Consider the following 21631-nt stretch of genomic DNA (forward strand, 5'->3'; position numbering starts at 1 on the left):
ACACAAAACAGGACGATATCATTCTGCTCCAATATAAAAATACAACTTTTTTTATATGCAAGGTTTGACACTGAAGCGCAATCAATCACAGGGTCAGAGGTCACCTGATCAAAGTGCAAGCTTTCGCCCATCGAGCTCATCAGGTATCTACTGTATGTCCACAGTATTACAGTTAAAAGTCTGTTCCTCACTGATGGGAACCGTTCACTCCTTGCTCAGTAGTGAGACTGTGGGAGTCAGATGTCAGGGTCCCTCAGGCATTGCAGACTTCCTGTTTCTGACCTGAACCACTTCCTTTCTCTCCTTCAGGAAGTTTCCAAAGGCATCTGTCTCTTTGCTCTCCTCCGTGGCTAGAAAAAAAGAAAAGAAACTTTACAGAATCAACAAAGAGATTTTTCTAATCTGAGTCCTAAAATAAGGTTTGGTCTTGTTTTAATGGCATACACTGCCCTCTGCAGGCAGAGAGCAAGAACAACAGAAGAAGCCAAGCTGAGGAAAAGGGAGCTTTAAAGCTTTCATGCTGAAAAACTAAGTGTAGAACAGATTTTATTTGTTTATTTGCATTTCATGTTACATCACAAACGTGCAAATGTTTTTTTCCAGTTTTAGTTTTGGTTTCTCACCACTGTGGTCAATGTCATCCGTGTCACTGTCCTCCTCCTCCTCCTCGTCATCATCAGGAGTACCGCGTGTCATGATGAGGTCACTGGGTCCGGCGATGTCAGCTTCCTCTGTGGACAGGAAGCCAATTATTAAAAGTGTGGCAAACTTTAAACAGACAGGTGGTAGTGGTTATGAAGCATGTGAAAATAATAATGACCCACTCATTATCTCCTTCTACTCACTGTGTTGTTGTATAGTTGTAGTTGACAACCTAAATAATTGTGATCATTAAATTATATTAAATGAACAATGGGAAAATAACAATAGCTAATCAATTAAATTCATCAAAAAAAGTCATTATATTGGTAGAATTGTTTTTAGACTGGTTGTTTAACAGAAATAATAGTCTGCAGCATTCACCGCTGATATTAAATTCAATTCAGGTAACTGTGTCATGATTATGAAAAGTCTCACTTTCTGCCAGACTGAAACACAGCCATGGAGTTTTCAAACTTCTCTGTTGTTAAGAGGCTTAAAACCCTGATGTACTGTAGTGTGGGTGTAGCGAAGTAAGTAAGAAACTGATGTGGGAGCTCAAAGAAAAAAGGTAACACTTCCTTTAAGCATGTAATTATCTGCAAGTGTCAGCTTCTACCTGTAGCAGGTGTGTTGGTGATGTTAACAGCTCCCAGGTCCTTCCTAAGACGCTCCAGCTGCTGCTGCTGCTTCTTACTCTGAGCCTCGGCCTGAAGGACAGGAGGTCAAGTAAAAAACACATGGTAGGTAAGGCCAGAAAGAAAAGGCAGAAAACACAAACAAAACCACTCACCAGCTGGTTGCGGAGTCTTTCATATTCTGGCCGATAGTCTCTAAAGACGAAAGGATGAAAACACGTCAAACAAAGGCTTACGAGTCTGCAATAATAAACGGGAGCCTCCGCACCACCCACTCACCTCTCATACTCTTTGGCGGCATCCTCTACTTGTTCAAACAGCTTGTCCAATCCACTTCCTGTCACTGCAGACACGCCCACCACCTGCAGAAGCAGCAGCAATAGTGTTAGCAATAGTAATAGACAGATCAGTCTATTAAGGCTCACTTTTTCAATGAAAGGATGTTGTCATTTCAAACAATGTAACCACTGCTGCAGAAATAACGTTATAAGTACCAGATTCAACTGACTAGTGAATCTGGTCTTGATACAGGCCTCTGATCTGTGTTGTCCTCTTACCCTCAGGTTGGCATAGAATTCATCCAGCACCAGACTCATGGAGCGCGTCAAGTTGCTCACATATGAGGTTTCCTGGTTAAGAGCATCCTGGAAAACCTCAAAGTCCTGCATCCACTCCACCGCAAAGCTGTGGTCAATGATGTCCGTCTGTCAATGTGATGAAGAGCCAAACGTCACAAAATATGAAATGTCAAACAATTCACCAACAAGTCACAACAAAAGGAAATGATCTCACCTTGTTCATGACGACGATGAATGGCAGCTTGGTCTTGTAAAGGATACTAAGGGGGAAGAAACATAAGGTAGAGAGTGACCGGATCAACAAGTTGTTTTGAAGAAACAGTGGAATGACTTATCAAGATCCACAAGCAAATGACCAAAGCAGAGGTCTACACCGTTGCCTGCAGTCTGGTACCTGCAGGCGTAGAGCATGTTGGACATGAATGTGACGGGGCTGACACTACGGGACGTGTCCATCACATAGATGACGACACAGGGAAAGGAAGACGCCTGAAACACACAGAGACACAAAGAGAGAGAAAATAAACGGAGTGTAAAATGACTGGTAAAGAAAAACAAGCAAGTGCTAGCATTCACACCCACCAGAGCCTCTGTGATGATGGTTCCAGACGCAGACCAGGTGAAGACTTCAATCTGACCCGGGGTGTCAATCAGCACGTACCTGCAGAGGTTGAAGGTCACCAGACACAACACACACTTTATGGGATGTTGGCTAATGAGATACTATTATCAATATACCCTGGTATCAAATATCTGTATTTTGAACTGATATAAAGAATTGGCTACTTAACACGTTTCTGTCAATTTGACTAAACAGCATCAGTACTTCATGATTCCTGGCACTTGTCACAGGAATAACCATCCTATCCTGCAACTTCCACATTTACTTCTGATTTCTTTTTCACTTTGATGTTTCGATCTGTAACTCTTCTCACATTGTGAAAGTTAAAGGTCTCTTATGTCTGTGAATATTATTTTTTGACACAGAAAAAGCAGGTTAAACCTAATGTGGATTCTAACTTCCCAGTTTGAAATTACAAAGCGTCAGTTGCACCTCACAGCCAGTTTGTTTTGTTGAGGGAAGTTAAGACTTATCAGCGGCTGCTCCTAAACATGTCTGTGTAATGAATGAATCTGTCCACAATGTTGGACACTGATGGTGTTGGTGACAGAGGCTCATACTGACCTGTGATTGTGCTGCTTGTTCTCAATGAACTGCATCACCTGAAATAAAATCACATATATGTAATATTGGCTTACTGATATTATATATGCATGTCACCCACATGCACAGCTTGTGCATATCTTCAATGAAGGAAAGCATTTGGGCACATTTTGGATTTTACAACTTTGAGGGAAGGAGGCTCTCGATAAAACATGTTAAATGTTAGTTTCTCCTCACTCATTTATTGATGTTAACATTACATTACATTACATGTCATTTAGCAGACGCTTTTATCCAAAGCGACTTACAAAAGTGCATTTAAACATTTGGGTACAAATAAGAGCTAGAAGTAAGTAAGAGCTATTATTTACGTTAAGTAAATAATAAACCAATTTTATATTGAATTCATTATCAGGACAGGAATTGTCTTATGTCACATTGAGACTGGATGTCTATCTGTGCGGGACGGGTGTTGATTTCAATGCGTTCACCTGGTCAAAGCGTGTAGCAAAAAGATTGAGTGACGTCACAATGCCTCCGTTTGGTCCGAGGCCATACTGTTTCATCACCTCCTTGTAGTTCACGGTGTCTCTGATGTCTGGAGGAAAGAGGACACACGGGATGACGGTTACAGAAACCAGGGGGGACAGAAACATGTGATCAACTCTGTGCTGCTCACTGCTACTCTTACTGTTAGCCACCATTCATTTTGTACTGTATGTGTTCACTGTGTCCAGGACAGAGACTATTCCTCACCAATGTTTGCAGGGAAGGGAACTTCATGGACAGCAGGGTCCAGGTTGATGACGTATGGAGGAGCTTTCAGGGAGTGAAGGTGAGCTGTCAGCCTCTGGAGCAAAGAATACAACCGCGATCATGACACATTTGTGCATGTACTACATTCATTCTCATAGTTTTAACATATAAATAATAGGGCAAAACGCAAGTTAACATTTTGTGTTTTAACCTTTGCGGCCACCGTACATAGCAGTTGGTACGGTGTTGCGTTCAAACGTGTGTGTATGTATGGGTGTTTTCATTTGGACGCAGGGGTCAGGTCCGGGTTACATTCCTGTGAAAACTTCAGGTGAGTAAAAAAAAAAAAAAAATTAAGAGGGAAACTTATTGGGGGAAGTTAAGGTCAAACTAGTCTGTAACATTAAATGACACATGAAATGTCCCGTCTATGTTTTAACCTCTTCGTAACTTCATGAACTAGCATGACAGGTGTAAGCATATACATCATATGAGAGTGGATCATTTTGTCATGTCTGATCCATTTCTAGCCATTATCGCCCAATAGTAACACTGTTTCAACATTTAAAACAAAAACATCAATCTTTCTCTCTGTATTATCTGTTTCCTGCCTCACGTAGCCCAGTGCATGCGGCTAGCCGCCGTTAGCCACACACGCTAACTGACCTGAACAAAGGTGGTTTTTCCGGACCCCGCCATCCCCAGTACGATTAGACACACGGGTTTGTCACTCGCAGCTGCTCCCTGTGGCTCAGCATCTCCCCCCGCTGCGGAACACTCTTGGTTTTCCATAATTGTCTCCTCAGGACCGGGGGCTGCGGAGCATGGGTCCGCCATGTTGCTAGAAAGATGTTGTTGGCAACCGGTTTGCCGTACAGGCACTGGTAGTGTCGTAAAGCGTGCCGCTCGGGGCTAGACGGACCACTAGAGGGTAGTAATGGGCTTTTAAAAAGCTTACAATGGTGTAATGTTTTGTTAGTAGCTGGAGAACCTCAGGTGAAGTTCACCTTCTGCTGCCTGTACATGTGATGTAGCACTGATACAGAAATACACCAAAACTGCAGAAGATGTTGAGCATGCACTTTTGTCTTTCCTTAAAAAAAGAGAAAAGCACAGTAGCACAGATAAGCAATTAAACAACCTTTTAGTACCAATCAGGGTGATGCTATGTAAAGACCTGCCTGAAAGTGAGTAGTTACACTAAGCCATCTGGAAACATAGGCTGGAGCATAAATAATTAGAGTATAAATCAGATTTTAATGATCCACATGTGCTGTGGGCTTTAATAAAAGCTTTTAATAAGGCTTTATTCAAGTATATATTTATATATATTACAGTAAATACAATCAGAGAAACTGAGACAGAATGAACCAAAACCAGGGGGACTAAGGGAAGAAAATACAAGTTATTATTGTGCAAACAGACCAAATAATCTCCAAACACAAGAAGAGACAAAGATAGCAACAGCGAATGCAAGCGAAGAACTTCACACACTGCCACTTCAAATAGATAAAAACATAAAAACCGACTTTCCCTTTAATATCTGCTCTGATCTGAGAGCAGTCATAAGCAGTTGGACAGGTTCATTACACATTAACATGACACTGATGTGTTTTCCTGAGACTTTCACTGCAGGCTTTTGAAGACTGGCAACCACTTCGGCTCCTAATAATCGTCATCATATCCAGCTCTGAAGTGATGAAATTTGGAGCAACATCCTTCCTTTAAAATGCTCCAGCACATCCATGTGAGATGCGATGCGATGGTGTTTAAATAGCTTGTATCACTTTTAGCAATTTGACGAGGCGAAGGTGCTGATAACCACCTCTCGGTTTTGAATGTAGTTGGTTTTAGTTTTCCTTGTAGCGTCAACATTTTCTAAAAATGCACTGCAGGGTCAAAACACACCAGGATGTAGTGAATCGTGACGATTGATCTGGACCTGATCTTTATCTGTGGTCTGTTTCATTGACCTCAATAACATCTTCATTTTATTAAATATAAAAACAAGTGGAAGTGGAAAAAGCAGGCTTGATGCTCGTCCACTGCATGTCCACCTACACCTGCAACCATGCACTAATTGGACAACATGTATATGACAGTACTGTCCAATAGAACAGTACTGTCCTATCATAACTGTCCAAACACCAATAAATCATCAGCTTTGTGGCCTATTTTTGGGGATGCATGATATTGGACTTTTTGCCGTTATCCTATATATTGTGAGTGCTTAGGCTGATAACAGATATGTTTTCCCCCCAGTGTCCAAATACAGAGGACATTTAGTCTCCTCTTTAGTGACATTAACATTAAATTTTTGGCAGCCAACTGGAAACCTAGGCTGGGGGATGGAGTATAAATCAGTTTGTAATGGTCCAAAAGTTTCCAAAACTGATATGCTGCACTAAGACATACCATAAACTAGTGACAGAGACCATACATTATTCAGTAAATGTTTATTAATTCAGTAAATGTTTATTAATCAAATAAGATGTAGGGTCATACTTGGGGTCAGACTTATAGACTCGCACCAATCGCGAGCTGCCATCCACGTAATTTCTTAGGTCAACATATTTTGGCATTTTGTCATGCCAAAGTATTGCTGGTAGCAGTTCTCATTCATACGTATCTCCCAAACTAAGCGCTAACATTTGTCGATGATGGTTCCTTCCTCTGCAGACACTTCCAAAAGAGAGAGTGCAAAAAGCCCACCAACATTTATGTTACTACTCCATTATTTGCAGGGTCTGGCAAGTGCGGGACGTCATCCGGGGCATCTCAGCGCTGTGTGGCTACTGTCAAACTCCAGCGATGGCGCATCTATCCTGCCATGCGAGAAATGTGCGTTTCTTCCTGTGTGAACACAGCATTACATCGCTCCCTGGTGGCCATCTAGGAGAATACAGGTTTCAGACACTTTCACATTTGCTTTAATCCCCTAAATCTGTTTTTATACTCATTCTGTGGTTGCAACCCTCCTTAGCCCAGAGTCATAAAACTGAAAATCAGTTTGAAAATGATATATTTTCACCACATTTCATCTGCAACATTTGAGCCAACGCGTCAACATCAGGTATTATAATATTTTGAAGTGAGAGACTTTCAGGAGATGCAGCACAAGTTTATTTCTGACGTTTGGATGATACACTTGACAAATCTCTCTCTTTGTGTGTCTAACTTGTATTTCTCTGAAATAATGAGACTTTCGAAGCTGTATTCATTTTAGAACTTTTGGTTGAAACCGCTGTTAGCTGTGCGTCTCAGCGTCCAGGGAGGGGAACCTTGCTCTCCACAGCGCCGCCCTCCCTCTCTCTCAGCCCGGCGTCGTCTTCTCTCAATGGCGCTCTCAGCAGCCTCCTGACAGCCGCCGATCAGACGCGCGTTCTCCCGCTGCTCAAACTCGCTGCTTTACCGGCCCCAGACTCGGTTTTTGTCGATAGCAGTTGTTGTTCCTTAAACATCCACGGAGCCCTGAGCAGTATTTGTTGATTTTGGAGTTTCTTTGATTTCCCTCGGTGCGTGAATGGAGTCGTCCCCGCAGGTTTCAGTGAGCGATCCGGGCAGGAGCGGCTCTGGGCTCGCGACGCCGCTCACAGAGACGCCGGCGAGCCTGGAGACTCTGCGGGACGGAGAACACCTGACAGCGGCCAGGACTAACATCGGCTCCGGTAAAGGTAAGGTCGTTGAGTTCGACTCCCAGCCTTGTGACAGCTCTCGCTTGTGGAGCAGTTTAATGTGTTGAAGTGCAGACTCTGCTACTACTCTTTTACGGACAGACACACCTTCACGCTGACCGGGACTTCAGGGTTTATCAAGCTGTGGCTGGTGACTCGAAGTTCGGGCATCAGCTTTCTGTTGAGTGGCTCTGGAGAAGCTGTGTTTTTAGGGTTGGTTTCTGGCTTCAAGTGAAGTGGCACCTTTTCAGTTTCTGCTCCACAAAGAAGAAACTGTTTTAACATGAATTTACCCAAATGAACTACATCCATCATCCACGGCCTGAACTCAGGGGCGTTAAAAGAGTATGTGGCGGCCTCAGCAAGAAAATAGCCCTTCATTAAACCAAACTGAATCAAGTTCAGAGAACTTACTTTACCAACGTTCAGCATCTGGATGAGTATTTCAGCTTCTTGTCTTAAGTTATCTTCATCCACTAAAATACACCTGAAAACATGCAGTAGATCATGTGACTATTCACGTAAACTGGGCATGAGCGGGCTGGTGTAAACGGATTTAGGTTTAGAAATGCATACAAATGTGAATTAATAAAGGTGAAAATAGAGTGCAGGGAAATTTTTATTATTATTTATCATCAACAAGGTGAAACTGGAAGTAAGTTCACGACTGATGGGAGTGTCGGGTTATTATTATTATTTTGTTAATAAGCTGAACAAATTCATTGGTTCCAGTTTCCATTGTTCTTTATGTTTATATTGTTGGCTGGTCCATTGTTTGTTTAGTTTGTTGCTTGGTTGTTTTGTTGGTTAGTTAGTTGGTGTGTTGCTTGATGTGCTCGTGGGGGTGATTTGTTTATTGCCTTAGGGTTAGTGGATTCACTGGTCAGTTGGTTGGTTGGTTGGTTTGTATGTTCTTCATGTTGCATGTAAATGTTGCTGTGGCTGACTGTGTTAATTCAGCTTTCAGTGGACTTTTAAATTCTGACTGTGCAGGTGTCTCCTGTCTAATGATCCACATCACCCTCCAATCTTAATATATATTGCATCAAAATAACATTTTGAAATTAGAATCAGACTTCACTCTAATAAAGTTCTGAACTTAGTTGAATTTTGGGATGTTTAACCAGCAGTTGGCGCTCTGTGTGCTCTGTGTGCAGCTCTCAGGCCTGGCAGCACATGTTCCTGCAGCGCATAATTGGTATGCAGAGGAGAAGGAGTGAGTGAACGAGAGAGAGAGAGAGAGAAAGGGGAAGGGTTTCATTAAGCTCCTCAGAGCAGTCGATTACATAACAGCAGTTTTAGGAGTAAAATCACAGTGAGTTGTGAACTGAGTGCTGAAATCGATGAGCAGATGATGTGACTGTGAGTATGCAGGGTATTCAGTAAATACACTGCATGTACTGCGTATACACTGGATTTTTTTTTTTTAATAAATCAAAGGAATCAGAATCAGAAAAAAAACTTTATCGTGACAGGAAATCATCTTAGAACTCAAACTCTAATCTACCCATTTGTCGAAAAGTAAAATACAATAAGTGTTTAGTGGCTAATGAAATGATATTGTCCGATTGTGAACGACCAACTGAATCTACAAACATGGAAATTGTGTGTCAGGACAATCCATTTAATTGTGTTATCACACCTATGATTTGAGACTAAGATTTACATTTTCATACATTTGTGCCATTTGGCCTTGTTCCGTATAGTTTAATCTCAGAGTTGTAAAATAACAGAACAGTTTGTGTCTTTGCTCATGGTGTCTGTTCTGCTGCTGATAGCAGAGCGAGTTGACCTCCCTCCACAGCAAGGTGAAAGGTCAGACGTTAAAACTGATAGGAGGACTCAGAGATGAACGTTTTTTTGCATCATTTTCCTGTCCACCACATTTTTGTGAACATCTCTAGAATGCCTTGAGGCAGAAATTTAAAATTCACTTCTAATTTAGCAATAAGTTTTCATGGAAACCCAGCAACCGAAAGAGTAACACTGCAGTTTCGCGCCATCCGAGTCTCTCATCAGCTGAGAGCGGAGAAGTGCCTGACAGATGCTTTCAGGTGGTGTCGGAATCCTCAAGAAACATTTTCCGCCTTCTGCTGGCACCTATAAAAAAAAAATATATATCACATTAAAAAAAAATATATCACATTATGTCTTCTTTTTAATAATTTAGGGCCTTCCATGTTTCCTGGTTAATGCTTTAATCTTATTATTATCACAAGTAGAACAACAGATTTAATCATTTTCACAAACTTCTGTGATCTGTGCTCTCGACCGTGTCCGCTCACCCGTGCTCTCAGTTGGCAGGCGTGCTATTTCTGACACACTCAAATGCAGCAGACGTGTGTTATGTAAGAGGTGACGGGTTAGGACACAAAGCCGGAGCAGCCGCTTTGTGACGGTCACTGTTGTAACAGACCTGAGAACAGCTTTTGGACAACAGGATCTGCATTTCTGACGAGAAACATCTTGACTTCTTATGACAAAAATGTGTCTGTCCGTCTTATCTCTTCATGTCTTTGTCTCTTTGTCACTCATTTTGTCTCTTCACTTCTGCTCGTCTCTGCATCTATTTGTATCTCCGCTCTTCTTGTTTTGTCTTTATCTCTTCTTTTCCTCATTGTCTTTGTCTCCTCTTGTCTTTTTGTCTCGGGTAACTGTGCAGTCTCCCGGTATGTCCGTCAGACAACGTTTTAACAATATATTTGTGATTCTGTTGTTTATTTTTGTCAGCATGTGACACGCATGCTGATACTGGATTCCCAGAAAAGCATGACTGAATTAAGACTATCTTTTCCTTTCAGTCTCCTTCATTTCGCTGATTTATACTAAGGACTCCTTAATAATCTATGTAATTCAGACAAATTGTGACAGTCTGATTGATTTGGGCGTCTTTTCCTTCTTACTTATTGAAAACAAAACATCTTCCTCCTTGGGATTGAATTGTTGGTCTCTGATATTAATTTCCCAAAGTGCCTTTTACTCTGGTCTAAAGTCAGCTAATAATTAGCATGTTGACGACTCCGTCGTGCAGCAGTGGCACACCTGTTTGGCCAAACATACCTCGTTGCCCTCTAATAAAGCCAGAAGAGAGTTGTTGTGGTTATTATTCATCTTCAGGGGAACTGGTTCCAGCTGCAGAATTAGATGAAGACACGCTACGATCAGATGTTCAGATGCAGAGTGAGAAAATAAACGCTACAGAGTAGACACCAGACCTCAGTGGGGTAAAATAACAGCGCTCACCCAAATTATTTAAAGCTTTGATAGTTGCCATGGTAATTGTCTTTTTTATTTTCCACTTACACCTGCACTACTACATAACCCACTGTAAAATACTGTACAGGTCTTTGGTCACCTGTGTGACACAAGTTTCATCTCATCTATCACCAAGAACGAGATCACTCTAATGACAAAATGATGAGGATGATCCGTCTTGAGTGACAGGCAGCTGACAGCTGATAGGACCATCATACAGACTTCAGACTCACGCTGTTCATTATCTGACTTTTTCCCCAACTGAACAATTTCATCAGATACAACTTTAACTGACTCATTAAATAAAGTTCAAGTAAAATGTCTGGTTTCTCCTTCACGGTTAATAGTGTCACAGTCATTCTGAGCCTTTGTTTTCTTGAACACAGAATTATCTACAGGATTGTTCGCGACAGCTTGCAGCAAAAAGACCCCGGTTTGTGACACAGTACGAATTAGGGCCTTTCTGCATGGAGTTCAGCACGTACTCCCTGTGTGTGTGTGTGTGTGTGTGTGTGTGTGTGTGTGGGGTTCTCTGGTTTCCTCTAACAGTAAACATTCAGAGCTTGGTCTTGTGAAGGGCTGGCGACCTGTCCAGGGTGCACCCCGCCTTTTGCCTTGTGTCAGCGGGGACTTGCTTCAGCGACATGCGACCTTCATGTGGCGGATAAAGTGGGAGACGATGAATAAATTAATGTTCCGAGCTAAGGAAACAAAACAACCTTGATGCGTCGGCAAGGTGTGATGCTGCGTTGCTGATCTGCTGCACACCTCTGTTGATCACACAGACTGTTACATAAATTGTTCCTTTAAACGTTAAAGTCACCATTAGAAATCAGTCTCATACTCATAGTATGTATATAGTATGCCACAACTCTTGTGTGCATGCTTGCAGGATTAAACTGCGGTGGATCATAATCTTGCTCCGCGCTGCTTCCTTGTCAGACACTGCCTTTGATGTCAGGACTTTTTTTTTTTTCTGGCTTCGATGGAGGTGCATGGAATGTGGGGGTTGATTTGCATACAAAGCTATTCTCGTCTCCTCTTTGTTCCTGCTTGCGGTGTGTAAAGGCTAATTGACTTCATCAGTCAGAAATGTTTATGTTGTTGGTTCACTGCAGACATGGCGTGACGCTGAGCGGCTAGTGTAAGAAAAGGTTGAACATACAGTTGTTTGGTTAGAACTCCCTGTGTTCAGTTTGCTGGGTCTCCCTCTGCCTTCCTCCCTATGTCAAAGGGTGTGCCCCAAGGTTCCATTTTGGGACCACTGCTGTTTTCGAAACAATCAATTTATCAAATACTTCCTTTTTTATGCAGATATAGTCATCTACTCTTCCTCCTCTTGAGCAAACAGAACTCTGGAATACCTGCATTCTGCCTCTGAAGTTGTTCAGACCCACCTAACTGAACTTAAGATGGTATTAAATGCAGAAAAATCTAAATTAATATTATTGTTTAACTGGCAAAGAATTACCATTCAACTACTCAAGAGGTTAGTATTGAAATAGCTACATCTTACCTAGGTATCCTCATTAATCAGAATCTGTCTTTTAGAGCACACATCGGAAACCTTGTCTCCAAGCTGAAGGTACTTTTTTAGTAACAAATCAAATTTCTCCCTCAATCCCTGCTGGGTTATGGCAATTTGTTTTTTATGAATGCCCTTGAATAGTATCTTTTACTACTGGATGTGGAGATCGCACACATCATTGTATTCTGTATGCCACTGCTAACTGGCCATCCCTGTATGTACGCAGGCTCTGGCATTAGTTGATCTTTGTGTAAATAAAACCCAACTATTTTTAGCCTAGTTCATCTCTATCTGTCTACCTACACGTGTAGAAACCAAAATCAATATGCCCTTCGCTCTCATTCTGTTCTGAAGATGGCGTTCCCGAGAGTGAGAGCAGAACTTGGGAGGGGAAAAAAGGCTTTTAAATATGCTGCTCCTTCAATATGGAATAACTTACAGACTGATCTGAAATTGTCGGAACGGATCTCTGTGGGGGAGTCCAAGTCCATTTTGAGGGAGCGAGAGGAAAACTAAATTCTTTGCTAGATCATCTTATGTGTGATAGTTATTAGTTTGTGTTGTTGTAACCTGTGGCCATGTTGTGTTGTTGCCTTCTGGGCCAGGTCTGTTTAAAAATGATATATATATATATATATATATATATAATGGTATGTTAGCAGTTCTAACACAATAAGCTGCTCCTATCCCTAAGGAAAGAAGTTCACACTTTGTCTTTTTCTCTGGAAAACTAATTTACAAGTCCAGGAGAGCGATTTTCTCTGGAAGCAAAGCCAGAAAGTCACCTTCAGCTGTTTGCTTTAAACTACGCTCTTGCTTCCGCTGAGTGCTACTCACTGTCTATTGCTGCCGTGTTGAAATGGAACTCGTAATTATGGCACGAGTCGTGCACAGTAAACAGGACATCCTGAACTTGGTGCTTTCAGAAAAAAGTTGACTTGATTGTGAATATGATTGGGGAGTGTTCAGATGCACTTGCACTTGAACTCATGAATAAGGTAAACATTAAATGCATCACATTATGTAGAGGACTCATTATGCAGTTCAGCCACTATTCTAATGTGACAGGCAGACTGGCTACCAAAACAGAGGCTTCATAACAACACGCATCACATGACTAATCTACCATACTGTATATTTACAGAGATAACATTTGTTCCCTGATATCTTGAAATGCTGAATGTTTTCGTGGAGATCAATTTATTATTATTGTTAATAATAATATTGTACATTTAATGGGAATTTTGCATGTTGTAAAAATGCGTAAATCTTATATGTCAAAGAGTAGGCTGAATATTTTTTTAATGGGTGCAGTAGAGACCCACCGTCAGATATGTGTGTGTGTGTGTGTGTGTGTGTGTGTGTGTCCCTGAGGACTCTGAAACCAAAGAAAAATGAAAGAAGTGCTTCTGATTATTTTCCTTCATGTGAATCCACTCGGGAGTCACACATGATGCAAAGATGTTTGTTTTTCTCTCTGAGATGAAAACATAGTGTGTGTGTGTGTGTGTGTGTGTGTGTGTGTGAGAGAGAGAGAGAGAGAGAGAGAGTGTGATATACAAAATTAGTCTGGCTCATCCTTAGGTTCATCATCTGTAATAAAAAAAAAAGAGCATAGAGCTCAAAGAGGCAAACTGTTATCATCTCTGTTTCTGCTGCACGCACACACTCTGTATGAATGATTTAATTTCTCTGTGTTTAGCAGAAGGGCCGGGAAACAAAAACAGTGATAAAGTTTTTGATAATTAATTTAGTACCTCTCCCCATGTGCCAATGTGCAAAAACTGATTGTGGTTCCACTAATCATTTATTAAAACTTATTGTATTTATTTTTGCAAACAAACTCTTTAAGGTCATTGCGACTTGCCAGAATGTTGGTTTTTTTTATATTTATTTATCTGTCAGGACCTGTCTTGTCGCCATCACGCATCCACGTAACGGCTCCTGTGTTTTGTCATGAGCTGTAGTCTGTAGCGTGTAGCGTGTTGCAAACTCAAAATGAAAAACGACCGTGGTAAACTGTCACGAGTTGTAAAGTGAAAAGACAAAGTGTCGTGAATGTGGGGCGCCGAGCGCTGCACAGTGTTTGATGTCTTGTTGTAACCAAACTATTTGACCCCTTTGTACAAAATGGACTCTTAATCAGAATTAGTAAGAACTGGAAATGATGGAGTGGAAACATCAAAAATGTGGTTTTGTCAAATCAAAGTACATGTCAATGTGTGTATAGGAGTTGAGAAGGCGCCTGCAGGTGGCGCAGCGGTCATCACAGAGAGCAGCCTCCTGTTTGCTCTCTGAGCTTCGAGAGGGAGAGATTACAAGAAAACCAAGAAAAAGGACATCATTCTATTAACTGAGTGACAGGAAATAGACCAGAAGTGAGGTGAACAGTTTGGCTGCAGAATCTCACGGCAACATCTCATGTTTCAGGTCAGTTGTGTGAAGCACATGATGATAAGTTCACATGCTTCGTGTTCCCCAGTGAGTGATGATATAAATTCACACTCCCGTCTTTGAATCGACTTTTTCTTTATTTACTTCTGGCAAAACATTTGCTTCACACTTGGATTTGCTGCTGGTGCTTGAGTCGCAGGCGGAACAATTTTGGGAAGTCGTAATTGCAGTTTGTCTGACTGATTTGTGGATTGATTTGAAGGATATATACATATATATGTATGTATTCAGTTCAATATTTGCTGTAATAAAGTATAGATGTGATGAAACATCACCACAGGACACCACAAATACTAATGAATCCATATTCTAATGCAAGATTTAGAACCGAACGAATTTTGGAATTTGATTTAACAAGTGTGTATTTATTTTTTTTATTTGCATAATTAGAGCAATCAAACACAAAAAGAATGTAATGCCACTGTCAGCACTGCTGTGAACCAATCACACAGAGAAAGGACAATAGATTTAGGTAATAAAATGGAATGGAACAAGCTCAGACATGATTTTAAACCAATCATAAAATGGGTTTCCCACCTCCACTGAAATCCCCTTGGCTTTTTGCCCCATGTCAGCTGGGATTGACTCCAGTGACCTGTGACCCTCATGTGGAGGATAAAGCAGTAGATGAAGGATGGATGGATAGTAAAGCTAGCAGTAGGAGGCTACATGAGGGTTGGTTAGTGACAGACAGGTATAGGCCTCAATGAAATGATAGGTGATGTTTTGTTGATGGCTGTCAGGATGTGAATAGAATTTCAACAAATGAGATAAAAAAAAAAGATTGTTGCAGACGCAGAATGTGTAGTCCAGGTGCTTTTTCCACAGTCCTGCTTGTCACATCCTCGGCAGCGACTTCACCCAGGTGCACTCACCTTGATCAGTGTTTCTCTCAGAGCGTCTCCATGAAGGAGGACGAGGAGGAGCCACACATCTCCTCAACCTGAAAGTGGGACAGTGTTTGAGCTGCTGATGATTGATGAGCTGGTTCTTCCATCTTTTACAGTGGTGGGTTCGTTCTGAGCTGGTATTCTTAGACTGACCACGCACACGCGCACACACACACACACACACACACACACTGCTCCGTGTGTATAACAATTTTTCTGAAGGAGGTTATCGTGTCTTTCTGTTTTATAACGTAGTGATGTATCAACATTTGATGGCACATTTATCGTCAGTAACTTTGGGCAAAGTGAACCAAAGTTAAAGTGAAGTTCTCTCTCTCTCGCTCTCTTCCCCCCCTCCTTTGTTCCTCTTACTTGGTCGCCCTCAGGGCTCAGCAGTTTCTCTGAATATTGACTCATTTTGAGATATTTAGAAAGAAAACCCTGACTGCGGAGACAGTGATTGATGGCAGTGAAAGTGAAGACAAGCTGTGAAGCTTCTTTAAAAGGACAACAGGGAGTTTTGTCCTCAAGTGCCAGTTTACATGTGCGATATTCTGCATTCATTAGGCTATACATCTGTATAATGTGAATGTGTTGAAGTGTGGCTTTAAGAGGTGCCGACACATAGTCAGCATTGAGTATGCATTAGCGCTTGTGTTTGTTTAATAAGTGTACTTAGAACTCAGAAACTCCCTGAACACTATATCTCACAGATACCTCAAGGAAGCTCTTTCAAATCTGGTACGAATGTTGAGATAAACCGAGCAGAATTTGGCGGTTCAAAGATCAAAGTCACTGTGACTTCACAAAATTTTGCTTTGCTGTGTGAATATGTTATCAGAAGAAGAACTAGAGATAATCCAGAAAAAGTGTTTATCCTCTGGGTGGTCAAAGGTCACTGTGACATGCTTTTAAAGGGGACATATTATGCAAAATCAACTTTTTAACCATTTTAATACTTATATTTGGGACTCTGGAGGCCCTACCAGTTGCCAAAGTGTGGAAAAAGAATACTTAGTCATGTTTTCCCCCTTAGTGTAAGTATAGGCGATAAAACTTCAGTAAACATGGAAAGAAAATGTAGCCTCCATCTTCTACCACTTTATCCCAGCTGACCCATGATATTTTTCAAAGCAGTATCAAGTCGTTGTAGCTTTAATGTCAGTGATGGAGTTTCCTGGTGGCTTTTATTTTAGGTTGGATTTTTTTCTTCAGTTTCACTTCCGACCAGTTGGCAAGGATGGATTAGTAAACGGGGCCTACTCTGGGCCCAGGTGCCCAAGGGCTCAGGGGGCCCTGAATGCCTGAACTGTGCTTTCATTTTGCATGTTATTGTGTGTGTCGTAGCAGAGCTTATGATGATGGATGAAACGGTGCAGTACCACTGGAAGATTGTGGGATCAGTATAGAGCGATGAGTCTGATCGGTTTGGAAATCAATGAATGGGCTTTTAAAAAATGGCAGAAAGTTTCAAAGAGCGTCTCTGTGCGACGGTGCAGAATTACACCCCTCTACTGTATGTCATGGTAATGAGAGGACTTACCTCCAGTGTTTGTACGTTCCAAGCACAATAAAATAGAGGAAGGATGATGTTACACAGAGGTATCTAGGGTAGTGACGGCGATAATGTTTGGGAACGGACAGACAAAGAACATTTTGCTCATGGGAGGAGGAGAATCTGTAAGATACATGACAACCACAATATTTTGAACTTAATTTATTTTTTTCTTTTGTGCAACCTTTGTGAGGGAAGGTGGCGACACTTTTCCAGTTGTTGGAGATGTGATATTTTAAAATCTAAATCAAGTGGGACAAACAAATCTAAGAAATCCTTAAATCCGTCCTAACGTGATTAAATGACTTAAGCTTCAATTCCATGGTAGTTCTCTTCAGTGTTGGGTGTACACAGGTATTTCTTTAGCTTTTTGTTGAGTAAAAGTACACTACACTAAACAATTACGCAATTACTAAATTAATTGTCAACTATTTTGATAATTGATGAATCGGATTAAAGCTGTTTTTCATGATTATTACAAGATTCTCAAATGTGAATATTTTCTTTGTTTCTTTGCTCCGTATAAGAAAGAAATCATTAAAACTGAATCATTTTGGTTTTTGGACAAAACAAGACATTTGAGAACGTCATCATTTCCAGGTTTGACAAACAGCAGCCTGTCAGCGGTCAAATACCAGAGCTTGATCATTTATCCTGAAGCGGGAACATTACTGCTGATGTCACACACACACACACACACACACACACCAGTCCAAAGAAGGTGTTATCGCTCAGCCACATGTGTGAGTAGGAGGCTTCGTTTTAATTTAAATTATAAATTCATTCATTACCGCTCATCCTTCACACCACTCCTTGAAAAACGATTCTATACGATTAGTTATGGAAACTGTAATTAGACCAAATTTGACAGAAAAAAAACAAAGTGTGTCATCACACTTTTGGGGGTCTGGATTATATTTAATTTAAAAATGAGATGTTTTGTAAAAGTGGGGCTGACGTGCTCTTCCATGTTAATATTCCGTGTGTCACCTCCACACTGTCGCCAGACGAGTTTTTATTAAGTCTTGAATTATTTTCTGTCCGATTAGGAGGTGATGGAGAAGATTGAGGTCGGCGGAGTTAAATGAAGTCTTCGGCGTTAGTTTTACCTGCTCGCTGGAGTCTGTTTTCCACTCCTGGAAATATTTTCCTCTTTTTTTTCAAGCATTGACATTGACTTGAAGAAACCGCTAGTTTTTCCAATTGCCTTACCTTTTTTCTAAACTGTTACTGAAATGCACGAACAGCAAATCTGCTACTGCTTTCAATTAAGGGATGGAGGGTTTTTGATTGGGTGTGATGCTAACACTTAAGAGAAATCCTTAAAATTGTACAAATTCACTTAATTACTCCCCACCACTGCTGCCTTGCATCCTAACTAAGGAGCTTCCCCTCTCCCTGAACCCGAGCTGGAACAAATTAAATTGACACCTTTTTTTTTCTCCTCCAAATCTCTTCCCCCTTTTGCCTAAAATGAACGCTCCCTCTGCTGAGCTCTCTCTCTCACACATGAGACACTTCAGTCTTGGCGTAGAAAGATTCCTCCACCTGTGCTCCTAAAGAGAAACCCCTTCTAAAACACTGTAAAAACACTGTAAAACACATGTCCAGCTGGTGTCTGAACAGACACTGACAACATGTTGCGTAACAACCTCCTGGGTTACGTCACCACTCCACACGCTGTTTTTTTTTTGTTTTTTGTTTACTGAATAAATTCATAATTTACGTCACCGTCTTTGTTCAGTTGACCTCTGCGCACACTAAGGTCACACGAAAGGAGCCGCTTAGCCTGGTGGTGAAAATGTTGACGAGCGTGTCTCAGTTCAACAGTTTTACAAAAAAAAAAACAGACATTAAACATCATAATAGAATTAAAAATATAATGAATAAATACATAAATTAAATAAAACCCAACTCCAAGAGTAAAGGAGTCTGAAATATAATATATAATATTAATAGAAATTCAATTAAAAGCCGACAAAGATCTTGAGTCTTTCCTTTAAAAATCTAAGGGCTCTGTTTAGCCCTGTGGTTTAATGGCTGCTCCCCAGATTTGTGACATTAGAGACAGAGATAGGCCTCACTGTGGGTCTCTGTTTTGACTTTGGAATCATTTAAAGTACGACTTCAACTTGACATAAAGCATCAAAGCAAGAACAAAAAGAAGGAAACGCGTTCAGCATCATTATAAAACGGCTGCCGATCAAATAAGACAACGGCAGCTGCCACAGTCAGTGGAAACACTGCCAGGCTGGTGCTTTGTTTTTAAAACATAACGGCCATGTCAGGTCATTCATTCATTTTGACAATTCTGGATAATTTGCTTAACACTTCAAGTTTGTATTCTTGTGTACAGTTTTATTCTTTTATTCTTATTTTTTCTTTTTATCTACTATATACTTCACATTTTATTTTATTTACCTTTCTTTCTATCTTTATTTAAATTAAAATACATCTTGTTTTAGCCCAATAGGAGCGTAGAGCAATTTTAATTTCACCAAAATGCACCTTGTACAATCTTGTGTGACCAATAAACACATCTTGAATCTTGAATTTAAGTTGCTAAAAATCCATAATCTTTGATTTCATCCCAAAGTTGCATTTGTTTTCATTGTTTTACTGAGGCCTCCTTCAAACTAACGCGTGTTTGTTCATTGTTTCCAAACATGAAACTTTTACATTTCTCCGCCTCCGTGTCCGCTGTGAATGTCGTCGATGTCACGAGGCGACATCTTGCATTCAAACGCGTTCAGAGTCGATGATAGACGATGACAGAATTGAAAGGTTGTGACGAGGTTGTGTAAGCCAAGCGACGATTTTATTCATCGCCTCATGGCAGCGAGGTGGGCGGAGTTGTCACCTCTCACCTGCTCAGTCTGCTGGGAGCAGATGGACGAGGAGACTCTCTCTCGTCACCTCTTCGTCATCTTTTTCGCGCACAGAATACATTACACTTCTGGCTTCTTATTGTAGAGACATTCAGAATGTGTTTTATTTGTTCATTTGTTTTTTAGGTGTTAATAAGCTTTAGCTTTAGCCGACTCCCTTTTTTGATTACTATAAAAATATTTTTACCTGCATTATTTTTTGTTTTTGTTTTCGTATTGTCTGTTGAATATGAACAGAAATAAATTCAATAATTCTGACGTGACGGGAACAGGATGGAAACATAAGGAACATTTTTCTCTGATATGTTTTTTTTTTTTTTTTTTAACTTATCACCAATAAGTAGTACGTGAGGTGAAGTGGTTAGTGATTGCGTAGAACAAAAGCAGACGGCATAGATTGATGGTATTTTGAAGACATTTCAGATATTAAAAGTGAACGTTCTCCTGGGGAAAGGGGAACATTTGTTTTTTACAATTCTACAGCCATAAAATCAAAATAAATCCAGATTATCATGACGGTCATAAGAGGGTTAAACCTTCGGTGTGTCTGAACCGAACCACGTCCTGGAAACGGTCATCATCACATTCTTTTCTGCCCTAAGCTCCCCCCAACACTATGACGTATGTAGACACAAAAAAATAAACATGAATTTGTTCTAGAAAACACACGCCTTACTCGATGTCATCGAGAAACAGTTCAGTTGTGTGGGAGCCAAAGATGGGGTTGTTCTTTGGCTGCACACTCCGTTGCCTCTGGTGCGATTTAGCTGCGTTTGATTTGTCTCACTGGATTTATCGATTCATTTATTTATTTATTTTCTTTATTATTGGCTGCTGTTGAACTAAAAAATGTTTTTGCCTTTGATTTTTCCTCTAACGGTACCAAACGCTGCTGATGGAGCTTTGTTTGTACTGTTGCTCTTTGATATCAGGCTGATGAAATCTTAATGAAACCGTAGACAGGGCAGCTCTGCCGCGTCGACTTGTTTCCATGAGACAAAAACCGAGGATGAGGCTGAGACGTCGACAACAGTTTGAATGGAAGAAACAGGAAATGAGGCTCCTTTTCAACTTTGAACTGGGGGAGAGGGGGTGAATTTTTGTCAGTTAATTTGTTCACTCACCAATTTTGCAGCATCAGGACCAGTCTGGGTTCAGGGTCTTGCCTGAGCATAGCAATCACAGGATAACTATGGACAAATAACATTTTTTAGGACCTTTCAGCTACAAATCAGTTAGGTTTCACTGGGGATTGAACCCAGGACCTTCTGCGTGTAAAGCAGACGTGATAACCACTTCACTATGAAACCGGTTATTGTCTCAAGAAAACAATTCACTCAGTCTCCTCCACACTGAAATTGTGAGGCATACTACATATACATATGATTTTTAAACTCACTTAAACTTTTTATGTGATGTCACAGACGCGGCAGAAACTAAATGAGTCTCACAGCCCTCAGTGATAATGTTGCTTTGGTTACTGTTTAGCATCTTTTGATTCAGTCTCTCTTTAAATCGATTGTTAAGATGATTATGATTGATGGGGTTTTGTGGTTTTAACACGAGGGGAATTATGTGTGTAATGGCGTTGAGCTGGAAATGGTGCATCGC

At 40.8% G+C, this 21631-nt stretch overlaps 2 protein-coding genes and 1 non-coding gene across 3 annotated transcripts in view; 1 reads left to right on the top strand and 2 right to left on the bottom strand.

Annotated features, from left to right (window-relative positions):
• gpn1 (GPN-loop GTPase 1) lies at nt 1-4629 on the bottom strand. Its single transcript, XM_044029563.1, has 13 exons — nt 4443-4629; nt 3777-3870; nt 3512-3618; nt 3042-3079; nt 2438-2516; nt 2250-2344; nt 2070-2115; nt 1835-1981; nt 1557-1639; nt 1433-1472; nt 1259-1349; nt 624-731; nt 1-350 (listed from the first exon to the last, which is right to left on the bottom strand). Exons 1-13 carry the CDS (start codon nt 4611-4613, stop codon nt 244-246), a joined length of 1206 nt encoding a protein of 401 aa, XP_043885498.1. The 5' UTR covers nt 4614-4629; the 3' UTR covers nt 1-243.
• The window catches only part of LOC122771961 (nuclear receptor ROR-alpha A-like), a 46774-nt gene continuing 29167 nt past the window's right edge, over nt 4025-21631 (top strand). The window contains exons 1-2 of the mRNA XM_044029558.1: nt 4025-4107; nt 6521-7450. Of these exons, the coding sequence (XP_043885493.1) occupies nt 7300-7450 (151 nt within the window). The 5' untranslated portion in view covers nt 4025-4107; nt 6521-7299. The remainder of the gene's footprint in view (nt 4108-6520; nt 7451-21631) is intronic.
• Nucleotides 21258-21330, bottom strand: trnav-uac. Its single transcript has one exon. It is a non-coding gene; the product is annotated as a tRNA-Val (tRNA).

The sequence above is a fragment of the Solea senegalensis genome, linkage group LG7 (assembly GCF_019176455.1).
Source record: "Solea senegalensis isolate Sse05_10M linkage group LG7, IFAPA_SoseM_1, whole genome shotgun sequence".
NCBI lineage: Eukaryota > Metazoa > Chordata > Actinopteri > Pleuronectiformes > Soleidae > Solea > Solea senegalensis.

Excerpts from the sequence above, each read along its gene's own strand:
- gpn1 (XM_044029563.1), bottom strand. The coding sequence starts at position 4,613 with ATGGCGGACCCATGCTCCGCAGCCCCCGGTCCTGAGGAGACAATTATG. Across the intron at positions 3,619-3,776 it reads TCCCTTCCCTGCAAACATTG|ACATCAGAGACACCGTGAAC; the intron begins GTGAGGAATAGT and ends TCTTTCCTCCAG. Across the intron at positions 3,080-3,511 it reads TTGCTACACGCTTTGACCAG|GTGATGCAGTTCATTGAGAA; the intron begins GTGAACGCATTG and ends ATTTTATTTCAG.